This window comes from Pyrgilauda ruficollis, unplaced genomic scaffold, assembly GCF_017590135.1.
Source record: "Pyrgilauda ruficollis isolate IOZ18807 unplaced genomic scaffold, ASM1759013v1 scaffold129, whole genome shotgun sequence".
Lineage (NCBI taxonomy): Eukaryota > Metazoa > Chordata > Aves > Passeriformes > Passeridae > Pyrgilauda > Pyrgilauda ruficollis.
The window spans coordinates 340,307-354,314 of NW_024511321.1; the positions used below are offsets into that span (position 1 = coordinate 340,307).

At 58.5% G+C, this 14,008-nt stretch overlaps 1 protein-coding gene across 2 annotated transcripts in view; it reads left to right on the plus strand.

Moving 5' to 3' along the window:
• NID2 (nidogen 2) overlaps window positions 1-13,809 on the plus strand; it is a 16,752-nt gene extending 2,943 nt beyond the window's left edge. The window contains exons 3-22 of one of the 2 annotated variants that reach the window (XM_041458481.1): window positions 1,948-2,180; window positions 2,419-2,792; window positions 3,404-3,553; window positions 3,631-3,876; window positions 4,073-4,273; window positions 4,389-4,607; window positions 4,923-5,066; window positions 5,767-5,895; window positions 5,978-6,121; window positions 6,204-6,323; window positions 6,405-6,638; window positions 7,386-7,622; window positions 7,727-7,948; window positions 8,071-8,240; window positions 9,246-9,375; window positions 10,405-10,579; window positions 11,345-11,502; window positions 12,067-12,190; window positions 12,837-12,949; window positions 13,050-13,809. In XM_041458481.1, the coding sequence (XP_041314415.1) occupies window positions 1,948-2,180; window positions 2,419-2,792; window positions 3,404-3,553; window positions 3,631-3,876; window positions 4,073-4,273; window positions 4,389-4,607; window positions 4,923-5,066; window positions 5,767-5,895; window positions 5,978-6,121; window positions 6,204-6,323; window positions 6,405-6,638; window positions 7,386-7,622; window positions 7,727-7,948; window positions 8,071-8,240; window positions 9,246-9,375; window positions 10,405-10,579; window positions 11,345-11,502; window positions 12,067-12,190; window positions 12,837-12,949; window positions 13,050-13,060 (3,534 nt within the window). In that variant the 3' untranslated portion in view covers window positions 13,061-13,809. The remainder of the gene's footprint in view (window positions 1-1,947; window positions 2,181-2,418; window positions 2,793-3,403; window positions 3,554-3,630; window positions 3,877-4,072; window positions 4,274-4,388; window positions 4,608-4,922; window positions 5,067-5,766; window positions 5,896-5,977; window positions 6,122-6,203; window positions 6,324-6,404; window positions 6,639-7,385; window positions 7,623-7,726; window positions 7,949-8,070; window positions 8,241-9,245; window positions 9,376-10,404; window positions 10,580-11,344; window positions 11,503-12,066; window positions 12,191-12,836; window positions 12,950-13,049) is intronic. The other variant, XM_041458482.1, reaches the window with a different exon arrangement.
• Window positions 13,810-14,008: the final 199 nt, after the last annotated feature.

A 14,008-nucleotide genomic window follows, 5' to 3' on the forward strand; every position in this document is an offset into this window, starting at 1 on the left:
CCCCCAAAACCGCAAAAAATCCCCCCAAAACCCCTTTTTTTTTTTTTTTTTTTTTTTTTTTTTTTTTTTTTTTTTTTTCCCCTGACCAAATGCGGTGTTTATGGAAACGCTGCCCTCCTGCTGCTCACAACCAGGACTGACTCCAAACCCTTTCCCCCCGCCCTGGAAAGTCACAGCTAACCCCTTTTGAGCCCCAGAAGTAGAAAACTGGGTTAAGATGGGGAGCAGAGGATCCCCAAACCCCCTCTTTGGGGGGGTTCTGCCTGGGTGGGAGGTCTGGCAGTGCCATGTCCCCTCCAACTCCTTGGGACATGCTCCTGGTCCCTGCAGTGACATTTTCCCGGGCTGCAGAACGGGGCCAGGCTGACCCTGCTTCTGTAGGAGCAAAACTTGCCCTTTTGGGCTGGAATTTGCCCTTTGCAGCTCTTTGCTGGGGGCTTCCCCCCTCCTTCCCTTCATCCCACAGTGCCAGCGCATCGATGTCACCCGGCGTGTCCCCCCTGGCCACCCACCCCAAGGCAGAACGAGTCCTGCAGCTGCTGCTGCGATTTGGCTGCGTGGGGGAGGAATCCAGCCCCGGGGACAGGGGGGTTATTCCACCCCCCTCCCTCTTTTTGGCCGCCTTTTCGGGGTCTCTGAATGCCCGAGTGTGTGACAGGCACAACAAGGCTCTTTATATCCCGCGGGGCTGCCAGGAAATCATCCAGCGATGCTCCGGGGGCCCTGCGCCCCAAAATCAGGGCTGGTGCTGTGGGGGTGGAGCGGGGGGAGCCCCCAGCCTCCCTCCCTCTGCTCCGGGGGTGAAACTGGGAATTTAATCACTTTTCCTTCTCTCGGGCGCCGTTCCCTGCGTGCTGCTCCCAGCGGCTCGGTGGGAAGGGCTGCGGCTCCCTGCTCGGAGCAGGAGGAGCAGGAGCTCGGCGGGGTTGGTTTTTCGGTGGTTTTGGGGTGTGGGGGATGCCGGCTGGCTCGGCAGGGCTGTGCCGGCTCCGGAGCCGCCCCGTGCCGGCGTTGTGGCCGCGGTGCCGCTGCCTGGCACGGCCCCAAGGCTTGCAGGGCTGGCGGGGCAGGCGGCCAGCCTGCCTATAGAGGGATGTATGGGAAGCTGGGAGCACAGGAATGTTTTTTCCGGAGGAAACGGAGCTAAAATTGTTCTCAGGGACGAGCGGGGGGGTGTGGGTTTTCCTCTGGTGCTGATGGGATGGAGCAGGGGGGTGTCAGTGGGAGGACAGGAGTGAGGGGCTCCCAGTGCAGGGGTTCCATGGCCAGGGATGCTCCTGGGACACCCTTGCACTGAGGGAGTGGCCTGGCTGTGCCACGGGCTCCTGGGAGGATGCTGAGCATCTTCCCAGGATGTGGCACTTGGGATTTGGCTGGGCTGCTGCTCTCCCCCAGGAGATCTCTGCACGATCATGGAATGGTTTGGGTTGGAAGGACCTTAAAGAACATCCAGTGCCACCCCTGCCATGGGCAGGGACACCTTTCACTGTCCCAGGCTGCTCCAAGCCCTGTCCAGCCTGGCCTTGGACACTGCCAGGGATCCAGGGGCAGCCACAGCTGCTCTGGGCACCCTGTGCCAGGGCCTCACCTCCCTCACAGAACATAATTCCTTCCCAAAATCCCATCCATCCCCGTCCTTTGGCAGTGGGAGCCATTCCCTGTGTCCTGTCCCTCCATGCCTTGTCCCCAGTCCCTCTCCAGCTCTCCTGGAGCCCCTTCAGGCCCTGCCAGGGGCTCTGAGCTCTCCCTGGACCTTTCTCCTCTCCTGGTGAGCACGCCCAGCCTGTCTCCATGGAGGTTCTCTCTGTCAGAGGGCCCTTTTGGGGTGGTTGCATGCCCTGTGGTGTGTGTGGGGCTGCCTCTCACATCCCTGCTCCCCTTCCTTCACTCCTCTGCTGTGTTCCTGCTCCTCCATGCCATCCATCTGTCCTGCTCTCCCTTTGGCAGCTCAACACCTTCCAGGCAGTCATAGCCTACAACGATGAGGACACCTACACCATCTTCCTCTACCCCGACGGTGGTCTCCAGTTCCTGGGGACGCGACCCAAGGAGTCCTACAACGTCCAGCTGGAGCTGCCAGCCAGGGTGGGCTTCAGCTGGGGGGACAGCGATGACCCCAAGAGGGACGGGCTCTTCCACAGCCTGGCCAGCAGTGAGCAGGCTCTGAGGAACCTGGAGAGGTGGGTGGAACCTGGGGGGCTGTGGCTGTGGGCAGGGAGAGCAGGGTCACCTTCTCCCAGCCCTGGAGCCTTTCAGAGCCTGGAAAAATTTGGGGAGTGACCTTGTGGTGCTGGGCTCCATCAGGGGCTCAGCCCCACATGCACAGGTGCTGTACTGGGGTCCTGGAGGGGTGGTGCCACCTTTGGGGTGGCTTTTCCAGCATGGCTGTGGTGACGTTCGTGTGTGCTGTGTCCACAGGGAGAGCAACACGGGAATCCCTGGCGTCTGGGTTTTCCACGTGGGCAGCACGGAGCACGTGGAGCCAGGGGGTGGCGAGGGAGCTGCTCCTGCTGTGCCTCAGAGCCCCCCTGAGCACCCCAACCCTGGCACCGCTGGCTACCCCCACCCTCTCTCCAGCCACACAGCCATGGCCCAGCGTCCCAGCCACGGGTCCCACGGCCCGGTGCTCCTGGGCTTTGTCCCCGGGAGGAGGGACACGCAGGAGCGGAGCCGCTGGCTGCAGCCCAGAGGGGACGGTGGCACCGGGCAGAGCTTCTCTGCCAACCCCTCCTCCTACAGCTCGGGCCAGCACGGCGTGGGCGTGGAGGAGGACGTGCATTTCAACCCCGACGGTGAGTACAGCCCCTGTGACAACCCAGCGGGGACAATGACCCAGCGGGGACAGTGGCCGACTGGGGGTGGCTCCCTAAAAAAGGCCCCTGGCTGGAATTTCACCCTGTCCCAAGTGGCTGGTGCTGGAGGAGCCGCTCCTGCAAAGCTGCTGCCCTTGCAGCTCCTCCTCTCAGCCCCATCCCGCTAGAGCCACACAGCCCTGCCCGCCGGGCGTGCCAAGGGAAAAGCGGGGGGCCTGGAGCTTGGGATGGGGTGGGAAGCTCAGGGGACAGGTCCCAGAAGTGCCCTTGCCACCCTCCCAGCCACCGAGCCAGCTGTGGAGCCACCGTGGCACGTGCCCGGGGGAGCAGAGCCCTGTCCCCAGCCAGCTGTCTCCCAAAAATACCGTCAGGAATTTGATCCCGTGCCCTCTGTCAGATCTGCCTGAAGTCAGGCAACAGGTTCCAAACCCTCCACCACCCCTCTGCATCCCGGGTGACTCTCTTGGGAGCCACCACTGCCAGCTGGCTCGTTTCCAGGCGACGCTTTGGGTGCCAAGAAGGCAAAGCACCCACCCCCCGTGAAAGGCGGCTTTGTCATTGTGTCCCCAAGCTTTTCCCCTTGTCCCCAGTGTTCACCTACAGCGCCGCCAGCAAGGAGACGTGTGCCCAGCACCACGGGCGCTGCTCCCCTCATGCCTTCTGCACCGACTACGCCGCCGGCTTCTGCTGCCACTGCCGGGCCACCTTCTACGGGAACGGGCGGCAGTGCCTGCCCGAAGGTACGCGGGGCGGGCGGCGGGGACGGGCAGCCCGTGCCTGGGTGGCCGCTGCCAGGGGTGCCCATCTCCCCACCCAGGCGCCGTGCATCGCCTCAACGGGAAGGTGAGCGGGAGCCTGAGGGTGGGACGGGCGTCCGTCCGCTTCCAGGACGTGGACCTGCACGCCTACATCGTGGGCAGCGACGGCAGAGCCTACACGGCCATCAGCGGCGTGCCCCAGCCCGCTGCCCGCGCCCTGCTGCCCCTGCTGCCCATCGGGGGGCTCTTCGCGTGGCTCTTCGCCCTGGAGGAGCCTGGCTCGGAGAACGGCTTCAGCATCACCGGTGAGCGCGGGTTTGAGAGGTGCCGTCGCTCCCAGGGGTGTGGCTTCTGCTTGGGGTGGGGGGCAGCTCTGTGGTGTCTCCAGTCCCTCTCTCAGCTGGTGCTCACCTCTGGTTGTGACCCCCCATGCTGGAGTAGCAGGGAAGGATGCTTTGGGGTTGTCCCTACAAATGGTGCCCATTCCCTTTTCCTGCCCAGGCGCTGAATTCACCCAGAGCCTGGAGGTGACGTTTTACCCCGGTGGGGAGACGGTCCAGGTCACTCAGACAGCCGAGGGCCTGGGGCCGGACAATTATTTAAGCCTCAGGACACACATCCAGGGTGAGGTGCCATTCCTGCCAGAGAACGTCACCGTGCACATCACTCCCTACAAGGAACTCTACTCCTACTCCAGCTCAGGTGAGACCTGTGCCCACCCTACACACCACCCCTGAATGCCCGAAAACACCCGAGCCACATCGATGCTGACACCTTTTTTCTCGCATCCCACGGGGTTCTCCGTGCCGTCCGGCAGCCGTGACATCCTCAGGCCAGCGGGAATACGTGGTGGCCGCGGGCACCGCCAACCAGACCTTGTCCTACCGCCTGCGCCAGAACGTCACCTTCTCGGGGTGCCCGCACTCGCGGCTGCCGGCGCGGCAGCAGCTCTCGGTGGCGCGCGCCTTCGCCCTCTTCGACAGCCACGAGCACGTCCTGCGCTACGCCCTGGCCGCCCGCATCGGCCCGGCACGAGGTGAGCGCCAGCACCCACCCCCGGGTGCCAATCCGAGTGCCAATCCAAGCTGCCAGCCCCTAGCGGGGATGCCGCCGCCTCCCAAAGCTGCGGTGTGCTGGCTTTGCCCAAAATCAGCCAAAAAGGAGGGGTTTTCCAAGCAGTTTGAGTGCAGCGCTGCTGGCGTGGTGGGGGTGGCACGGCCGTGGTTCCCTGCATGGGACAGCGGCGCTGCAGCGCAGTGGTGATGCCTGCATCGGGTGTAAGTGGGGTGTAAGTGACTCTCTGTGTCTCCCAGATCTTTTATTCCCCCCCAACATCCCTGTGTGCCCGCAGACGACGCCGAGAATCCCGGGGTGAGCCCGTGCCACGATGGCTCCCACACGTGCGAGGCGCCGGCGCGCTGCCAGCCCGGCGTGGGCACAGAGTACACGTGCGAGTGTGCAGCCGGGTACCGCGGAGATGGACGGGGCTGCCGAGGTCAGCAGGGCTGGGGGGGAACTGGGGGGGAGCTCTGGTGCCCACAGAGCTTCACCAAGCACAGGGATGCATCATGGGGGGAAACTGAGGCAGGGTGCTGGAGGTCCCTGGGGAAGCGCTCCAGGAGCAGACAAAAAAGAGGAGGGAAAAAAGGAGATACAGGGAAAAAGCAAAAGCAGTTGAAGAATAATTCCTGCATTTCATAAATCCAGCCAGCTTTGTTGTTGCTTTCCTATCACTCCAAACTTCACATTGCAAATTTTATTTCCTTTTAGTCCCTTTCCACAAGAAGCTGCCCAGTGCCAGTGAGTTGAACTGCACAGTGATGCTGGCGAGGAATTTGAGGATCCTGCCTTTCAATAAGGAGCAGGTTTCCTTCTCCTAAAATCCCAGGTTAAGTGACCAATCTGATCACTTAATTTCAGGAGAAGGAAACCAAGTTTTAAACCACAAATAGCTGAGAATATTGGTGTGCCTTGAACAAATGCTTCTTTGTCAAAACTATACACCAAAAGCGATCTTGTTCTTTTTTCCCTTCTATTTTGAGCTGATTAGAAAGTTAATTCCGTAGTTGATTAAGTTCAGTGACAGACATGGGCATGGGGAAGGATATTCTCTGTCAGACCAAGAAGCAGCCAGACCACGAAGGTGGGGGTGTCCCACCACCATCGGGGTGCCCGGTGTCTCCTCCTTTCCCCAGATGTGGACGAGTGTGCCGAGGGCCTGAGCCAGTGCGGGCCCTTCTCCGTGTGCCTGAACGTGCCGGGCAGTTACCGCTGCGAGTGCCGCGACGGGTACCAGCCGGCGGGGGACGGGCAGGCGTGTGTGCGTAAGTGCTGACCCCAGCTGGGGTGTCCCCCACTCCTGTGCCCCACGGACGTGCCCTGACCACCCCTCCCCTGTCCCCACAGCGCTGGCACCGCCGAGTGACCCCTGCGAGGATGGGCGGCACCCCTGTGCTCCGGCGGACCGGGCGCGGTGCCTGTCCCGCGGTGACGGCCGCGCCACCTGCGAGTGCCTCCCCGGCTACACCGGCGACGGCATCCACTGCTCCGGTAAGGTGGGCACAGGAGGGACCCCACACCGCAGCTGTCGGGGTGTCCCTGTCCCCGCTGATCCCATCTTCCCCCTGCACAGACGTGGATGAGTGTGCCGAAAGCCCGTGTCACCCGGCCGCCATCTGCTACAACACCCCGGGCTCCTTCTCCTGCCGCTGCCGGCCCGGCTACGCGGGCGACGGCTTCCAGTGCACGTACGGTGAGGTGCCCGCTCAGCCCCGTGCCCTCTCTGCCTGGCACGGCTTCCCCAGCCTCACTCTCCTCTTTTGTGCCTTTCCAGCGGTGGAAGGGAACCCGCAGCGCCTCACGCCCTGCCAGCACGAGCGGATGTACCCGCGGGAGGTGCCACCCCTGGGTGACGGCCACGTGCCCCAGTGCGACGAGCAGGGCCGGTACCGGCCCCTGCAGTGCCACGGCAGCTCCGGGCACTGCTGGTGCGTGGACGCCGCCGGGCAGGAGATCGCCGGCACCCGGACGGCACCGGGCACCACCCCGCCACGCTGCGGGAGCCCAGGTCAGTGACACCCCCCAGGGGTGAGGGGAGCAGGGTCGGGTCCTTGGGCATCTGGCTGGTGTCCCAGTGGCTTCCCACTTCACTTTCCAGCAGTGTGGGGACAGTGGGACCACAGCGAGTGGAGGGGAGCCGTAAGCTAAACAGCCATAAATTAAAACTTGAGAGGTTTCACCTCAGCACAAGGAAGAATTTCCTAATGCTGAGGGTGGCAGAGCCATGGAAAAGCTGCCCAGGGAGAGTGTGGAGAGTGTGGAGTCTCCCTCTCTGGAGATATTCCAAACTCACCTGGACACATTCCTGTGTCACCTCCTCCAGGTGACCCTGCCTTGGCAGGGAGGTTGGACTGGAGGATCTCCAGAAGTCCCTTCCAGCCCTAAGGATTCTGTCACTCTGTGACCCTCCGCTCAACCACCCTTCTGGGTGGTTCTTCTTCACAGTGAAGCCTTCTGGGGCTTCACTGTGGGCAGGGTGCTGTCAAGTGGGTGCATCGAGGGGCTCCTGGGTGTTTAGGGTGCCCTGGCCCATTGGGTTACAGTGGCTGTGGCCATTGGGCCACCTCCTGTGTCAATTTCTGATGGAGGGAACAGCAGTGAGGTGTTGAGGGGGCTGGAGTGGGGCAGCCCTGGCCACCACCCCAGACCAAGGGGTGCTGGTGGACAGGGGACAAGTGATGCCAAGGTGCCAAGTGGCTCCAGGGGAGCTGGTGGCACCCCCTGAGCCCGGGTTGGGGGTGTTTACCGCCGGCAGAGTCCATCCAGCAGCTGACGCCCTGCGAGCACGCGCGGATGTACCCTCGGGAGGTGCCACCAGGGCCGTCACCCGTGGGCGATGGCCACGTGCCCCAGTGCGACGAGCAGGGCCGGTACCGGCCCCTGCAGTGCCACGGCAGCTCCGGGCACTGCTGGTGCGTGGACGCCGCCGGGCAGGAGATCGCCGGCACCCGGACGGCACCGGGCACCACCCCGCCACGCTGCGGGAGCCCAGGTCAGTGCCCAGGGGGACACAGCCAGCAGGGAGAGGGGGACACAGGGCTCTGCCAAGCCCTGAGTCCCCCGAATAGGGTGGTGACTGTCACCCTGCCGTGCCAGAGCCCACGGAGAGGCCCCCCAGCATGTGCGAGCGCTGGCGGCAGAGTTTGCTGGAGCACTACGGGGGCAGCCCCCGCGGGGACCAGTACGTGCCACAGTGTGACCCCAGCGGGGACTTCACCCCGCTGCAGTGCCACGGGGACAGCGGCTACTGCTGGTGCGTGGAGCAGAGCGGCAGGGAGATCCCGGGGACGCGCTCCGAGCCCGGCACCACCCCGCCCTGTAAGAGCCCAGCGCCCCAAAGTGACCCTGGGCACCGACAGCACGGGCACCGCGTCCCGCTCCGGGCGTGGAGCCCAGGGGACGACGCTTCCTGAGCCATCTCTGTCCCCTCCACGTGCCAGGTCTGCCCAGTGTCGCCCCGCCCAGCGTCCGACCTGAGCCCCGGCCCGACGTGTCCCCACCGGGCGCGGGGACATTCCTGCTGTACGCCCAGGGCCAGCAGATCGGCTACCTGCCGCTGAACGGCACCCGGCTGCAGAAGGAGGCGGCCAAGACCCTGCTCTCCCTGCATGTACGGTACCCTTGGGGTGGGGATGGGGTGCAGGAGCACCGAGGGGGCTTGGGACAGGCTGGTGCTGCCACTGGGTGGTTTCACCTCTGTCTGAAGCGCTTGTCAGGGTTTGAGGGGGTCACCTCTTGAGGGTTGATGCTGGTGTTTGGGGACATCGGCTGTGCTGGCTGCCTTGGTGGCGCTTTGGACAAGTGATGAGGGGGAGCGGCTTCCCAGTGACAGAGGGCAGGGTTAGATGGGATATTGGGATGAAATTATTGACTGGGCGGTGGGAAAGCCCTGGCACAGGGTGCTCAGAGAAGCTGTGGCTGCCCCAATCCCTGGAAGTGTCCAAGACCTGGTTGGAGCAGCCTGGGCTAGTGAAAGGTGTCCCTGCCCATGATCTTTAAGGTCCCTTCCAACCCAAGCCATTCTGGGATTCTATGGATTCTATTTTCACCTCCCTCCAGCCATCTCCAGCACAGAGACAGGTCTTAGACAGGTCCCAGACCTGGGACTGCTTATGAAGGTGCCCCCAGAGCTCTCTAGGGTTGGTTTCAGCCCAGACTTCCAGCTGCAGGGCTGGCCTTTTTTCCTTCCTTGGACTCCCCTCGGAGCACGGCCATGTGCCTCTCCAGCCAGGCCAGACCAAGGCAGAGGAACACTGGAATCTGGGCCAGGACCCTCCCTGCACCCTGGGGAAGTGAAGGACCTTGCCAAGTATTCCCTCTCCCCATCCTAAAGGTCATTCCCCGGGCTGGCTTTGCTCTTGGAGCACCCTTTTCTTCAGGCAAAGGGTTCAAATCCATCTGGATGTGGGTGTGAGCCTGCACCAGCTGGCCTAAAATCCTCAGCTGGGAGGGTGCAGTGGGAACAGAGCAGAGTTTTACTGGGGAAATGGGATTTGAGTGTCATTCCCACTTTCAGCATGTCCCAGGCAGCTCTCAGTGCCAGCTGATGGGTTGAGGTTTCTCCCTGAGCCTCCTGGCAGGATTTCACTCCGTGTTCCTCTCCCGACCCTGGCAGGGCTCCATCGTGGTGGGGATTGACTACGACTGCCGGGAGAGGATGATCTACTGGACTGACGTGGCCGGCCGGACCATCAGCCGGGCGGGCCTGGAGCCAGGCTCCGAGCCAGAGACCATCATCAGCTCAGGTGTGCTCCTGTCCCCAGTGTCACCTGCCCAGAGCCACATCTGCTCTTCCCATCGCAGCTCCGGGCTCCTCCAGTTGGTGCCTTATCGGGTTACCTAAAAACAGAGGCCAGACAAAATTAAGGGAATAAAAAGGAGTTTATATTTATATTTAGTGAAGGTCCTTCAGGTATATTTTGGCCAGACAAAGCCCACTCAGGGGCTACACCCAAAAATGGACAATTTTCACACTTTTATAAGTTTGGTCCATTTGCATATTGGGGGTTAATCTTTCAATTACAGCTTCAGGAAATGAAGTGATTTACCCCAGGTTTGCTCCCTCCCCAACTCACTTTTGTTAACACCTCTTGGTGCCTGAGGCAGTGAGGTGTCCTTGATTCCCAGGCCTGGAGAGGAATTGTTGTGTCTGACCAAAAGGGGAAAGCAGCAGCTCAAACTGTAGTTTACATTTATACACTAAAAAATTACAATTTTTTAATTGTATTTTTTTAAATTTAGGATTACAAATACATGAAAATTATAAAAGCTAAAACCTTAAGGCATCACCCCCCTTCGCCTTTGGGCTGGAGATGCCTGAGGGATCCCAGAGCAGCATTTTTCCACCAAAATTCCATTTGCATACTTTACTGGATTTCTCCCAAACTAAAGCTGCCAGCAGCTAGGACCCTGCAAGTCCTTCGAGCCCCAAAGGCCACCTTTCATCTGATACCCCGACCCTGGGGAAAGGACATCTTTTTCCCATGGAATGTGGCCTCCCTTTGCGCCCAGGAAGACGGTGGGCTGCCATGCTTGAAATTTGCAAACTTTGCTGGATTCCTCCAAAACTAAAGCTGCCAGCAACAAGGACCCTGCAAGTCCTTTGAGGCCCAAAGGCCACCTCTGAGCTGATACCAGACCCTGGAGAAATGACTTCTTTTTCCCACGGAAAATGGCCTCCGTTTGTTTCCAGTCGCACTGGCAGGCAGTGGGGCGCTGAGCTAGAAATTTGCAGACTTGTCTGCATTTCTGGATTTTACGTGGCCATCTCCCAGCAGGCCTGATCAGCCCCGAGGGCCTGGCCGTGGACCACCTGCGCCGGGCCATGTTCTGGACGGACAGCGGCCTGGACAGGATCGAGCGGGCCCGGCTGGACGGCTCCGAGCGCCGCGTGCTCTTTGACACCGAGCTCGTCAACCCCCGCGCCATCGCCGTGGACCCCGTCCGAGGGTGAGCAGCACAAACCCCGCAGGGATTTGGGGACTGGGCTTTGCAAGGTGCCGAGGCTGCTGGGGATAGCCTGGGGGGGCATTTCCTGCTTTTGGGAGACGCAAGGAGATTCCCTCAAAAAGCTGTTCGACGCCATTGGCTCCTTCCCCCGTTCCTGTGTCTGTTCCTGTGTCCCTGAGCCACTCCTTCCCTATTCCCTGACTGGCCCTCATCTTTTTACTGCCCCAAGACCAGGTTCACCCCCCAGGCCCCTTGGCAGAGAGAAACTTAGACTCTCCATGTGTGGGTGCTGATCATCTCACCACGTGGCTGAATAAAACATCTGTGGATGTTATGCAAAGGTCCTTTTTGCTTCCTTACCCTGGACTATGCTAGCAGCAATTCAGCCTGCTACGGGTCCTGTCCTGACCTTGTCCTGTAGGAGGGATTGGCTCTGCTCCCCAGCCTCTCTTTTTATTGAATAATTTGAGATCTGGCTAAAACTGCTGTTTCAGTATCAGGATGTAGATTATTTTGAAGAGCTGTGCCTCCAGGGTGCTGCTGTTGGGATACAAAATGTGCTGCTCCTCAGACTCGCCCTCGTCGAGGAGCTGCAGTTTGGGTCATAAACATCTCTGCTTTGTTTGGAGAGGTTTTTTCCTAATCAAATAAAGATGGTTCAGGCACTGATAAGGGGAAAAACCAGGCCTTGCTCCTGGCAAGAACCAGGATAATCTCCCACCACTCCTTACTGTTGTGTGCCCTGTTTGTGCGTTATTTCCCAAGCAACCTTTACTGGACGGACTGGAATCGCGAAGCTCCCAAAATCGAAACTTCCACTGTCAATGGAGCCAACAGGAGGGTTCTGGTGCACACAGACATTGGTTTGCCCAATGGCCTGACTTTTGACCCCTTCTCCAAGCTGCTGTGCTGGGCAGACGCAGGTAATGTCCCCAGGGATGGATCAGAGAATGTCAAACGAGACCTTGAGGGAAAATCCTGGGTGTCTTCAGCCCAGTGCTACCTGTGGCCTCCAATGTTGTGCCAGCCGAGGTTTAGATTGGATTTTAGGAAATATTTCTTCATGGAAAATGTTGTTGCTCAGGGCAGTGGTAGAGTCCTTGTCCCTGGAGGGATTTAAAAGCTGTGTGGATGTGGCATGTGGGGACATGGAGCAGTGGTGGCCTTGGCAGTGCTGGGAGATGGCTGGACTTGGTCTTAGGGAGTTTTTCCAACCCTGAATTTTATGATTCTACATCTTCATGCTGAAAAGCTGTTTCAAAATGCAGTAAATCAGGAAAAGGCTCTTCCCCCAGAGGGGGCTGGCACTGCCCAGGCTCCCCAGGGAATGGGCACAGCCCCGAGGCTGCCAGAGCTCCAGGAGCTGCCAGGGATGCCCAGAGTGGGATTGATGGGGTGTCCTGTGATCCTTATGAGTCTGTGAAATACCAAGAACATATTTGGTGTGGCATTTCCAGTGGGATGGGGGATATTTTGTGTTTGAACAGGCACCAAGCACCTGGAATGCACATTCCCGGACGGCACCGGCCGGCGCGTCATCCAGAGCAACCTCAACTACCCCTTCAGCATCATCAGCTACGCCAACCACTTCTACCACACGGACTGGAGACGGTGAGCAGGGAAAAATCCACCCCCTGCACGCCTGGGAATGCTCAGTTCCCCTCCCCGAGAGGAATCCCAGCCTGCTCCCAAATCCTGGAGCCTCCCCGGAGCTCTCGTGGGTCTCCGAGCGTGGCTTCAGCAACACCTGCTTGTAAATCTCAGCACGGAGGAGTTGTTTAGACACAAGCCCAGCTCCCTGGGAGGGACAGAAACAGTGGTTTGGGGTTTTTTTTTTTTTTGAACTGAAACTTGGCTGAAGTCTCTGGATGTAGATCAGGTCCAAGGAAAGATCCTGTCCTCAGCCGTTCCCTTTGCCTCGGCAGCAGGAACTCGCCTCTCTTCCCGCTCCAGCTGGAAGCTCTCACAGCTCCCATCCAATCTTAGGTTACAACAAACACTTAAGGGCTTGCCACGCTTGGAGGAGACTCTCAGGGAGATAATCTCTCCTTGGAAGGCTCTTTTCTGCGGCTGCATCACCACAGAGAAATGCACTGGCTGAGCTGGAGGAGGATTTTACAGGGCAAATCTCTTTCCACTTGTCCTGCAGGTGTTCAGAGCAAGATTTTCAGCTGCCTGTTCTTAAACACAAATAAATATGGGAAAACCCCCCAGGTTTCAGAGGTGAATAAAACACTTCTTCCCCTTTTTTCACCAGGGATGGGGTGATAGCTGTAAATAAAGAAACAGGCTCCTTCACCGATGAGTATCTTCCAGAGCAGCGATCCCACCTCTACGGAATCACAGCAGTTTATCCCTACTGCCCTGGAGGTAAAACCCACCCAAACCCCATCCCCTTGGGAATTCTGATGGCTGCTGGGTGCCTGAAAAATCTCCACTTCACATTAAAAATCTCCGTTTCTCCCCACAGCCAGGAAATAGTAACTCCATTTTCAAGGGAACAAGGATCTTTGCACCCAGAGGAATTTCAGACCCAGAGAACTGTCACTGCATACAAGGGGGAAGAAGTCCCTCACCAAGGCCAATGAAGTGCCCTGCTTTCCTGCAAAAGATTTTCAAGTCTTTTTTATAGTTATACCTCAAGACTTTACTACTGTATTTTTTTACCAAGTGGAAAATGTTGAGATATCACCAAAAAAAAAAAAGATCCTGGGAAGCTCAAGCCATGACTCGAACTCTCGCTCATACAAGATTTAAAATGTAGCTTTTTTTTTCTACTCCAATATTTTATTTTATTGGAAGAAGAATGGATTAATTTTTCATAGTTTTGACAATCTGACCAAGAGGTCCTTTTATCCAAAAATAAGAAATCAAGTGCCTGTGGGAAGCTGTGGCTGCAGTAAATTGCTGGGTCTAATTAACAAACTGCCCTGAAGACAGAGACTGCGTGTGCTCCAAAATCCTGCAGAACAGGGATGGGATGTGGCAAAGGCACTGAAGATTTTCCAGAGGATGATTCTGTGTTTTCACCACTGCCTCCATGCATGTCTTTTAGTATTTATATTAGAAGAATATGCTAGAATTGATCTGTTCATGCTTGTTGGGTCTTCCAAGTGCCTTCCTAGACCTACCCAGTGTAGACCAATACATGTTCAGAAATACCAGTTACGTTGTAATGCTTCACTTTTTCTAGGTTACTTCAATAATTGAATAAAAAAGGTTGGTTTAAATTTGCCCTTTGGATTCAGTTTTTCACTGTTTCAGTTGTAGGGGAATATTTCAGCATGGGGAAGCAGCAAGCAAGCCAGGAGCAAGCTGTTCCTAGGGCAGGACCTCAGGAAAAGAAGATTTTATGTAACATTCCCCTCCACACAAAGCCAAACACAATGAAAAAGAGACACACACACACACACAAAAAAGTCCTATTTG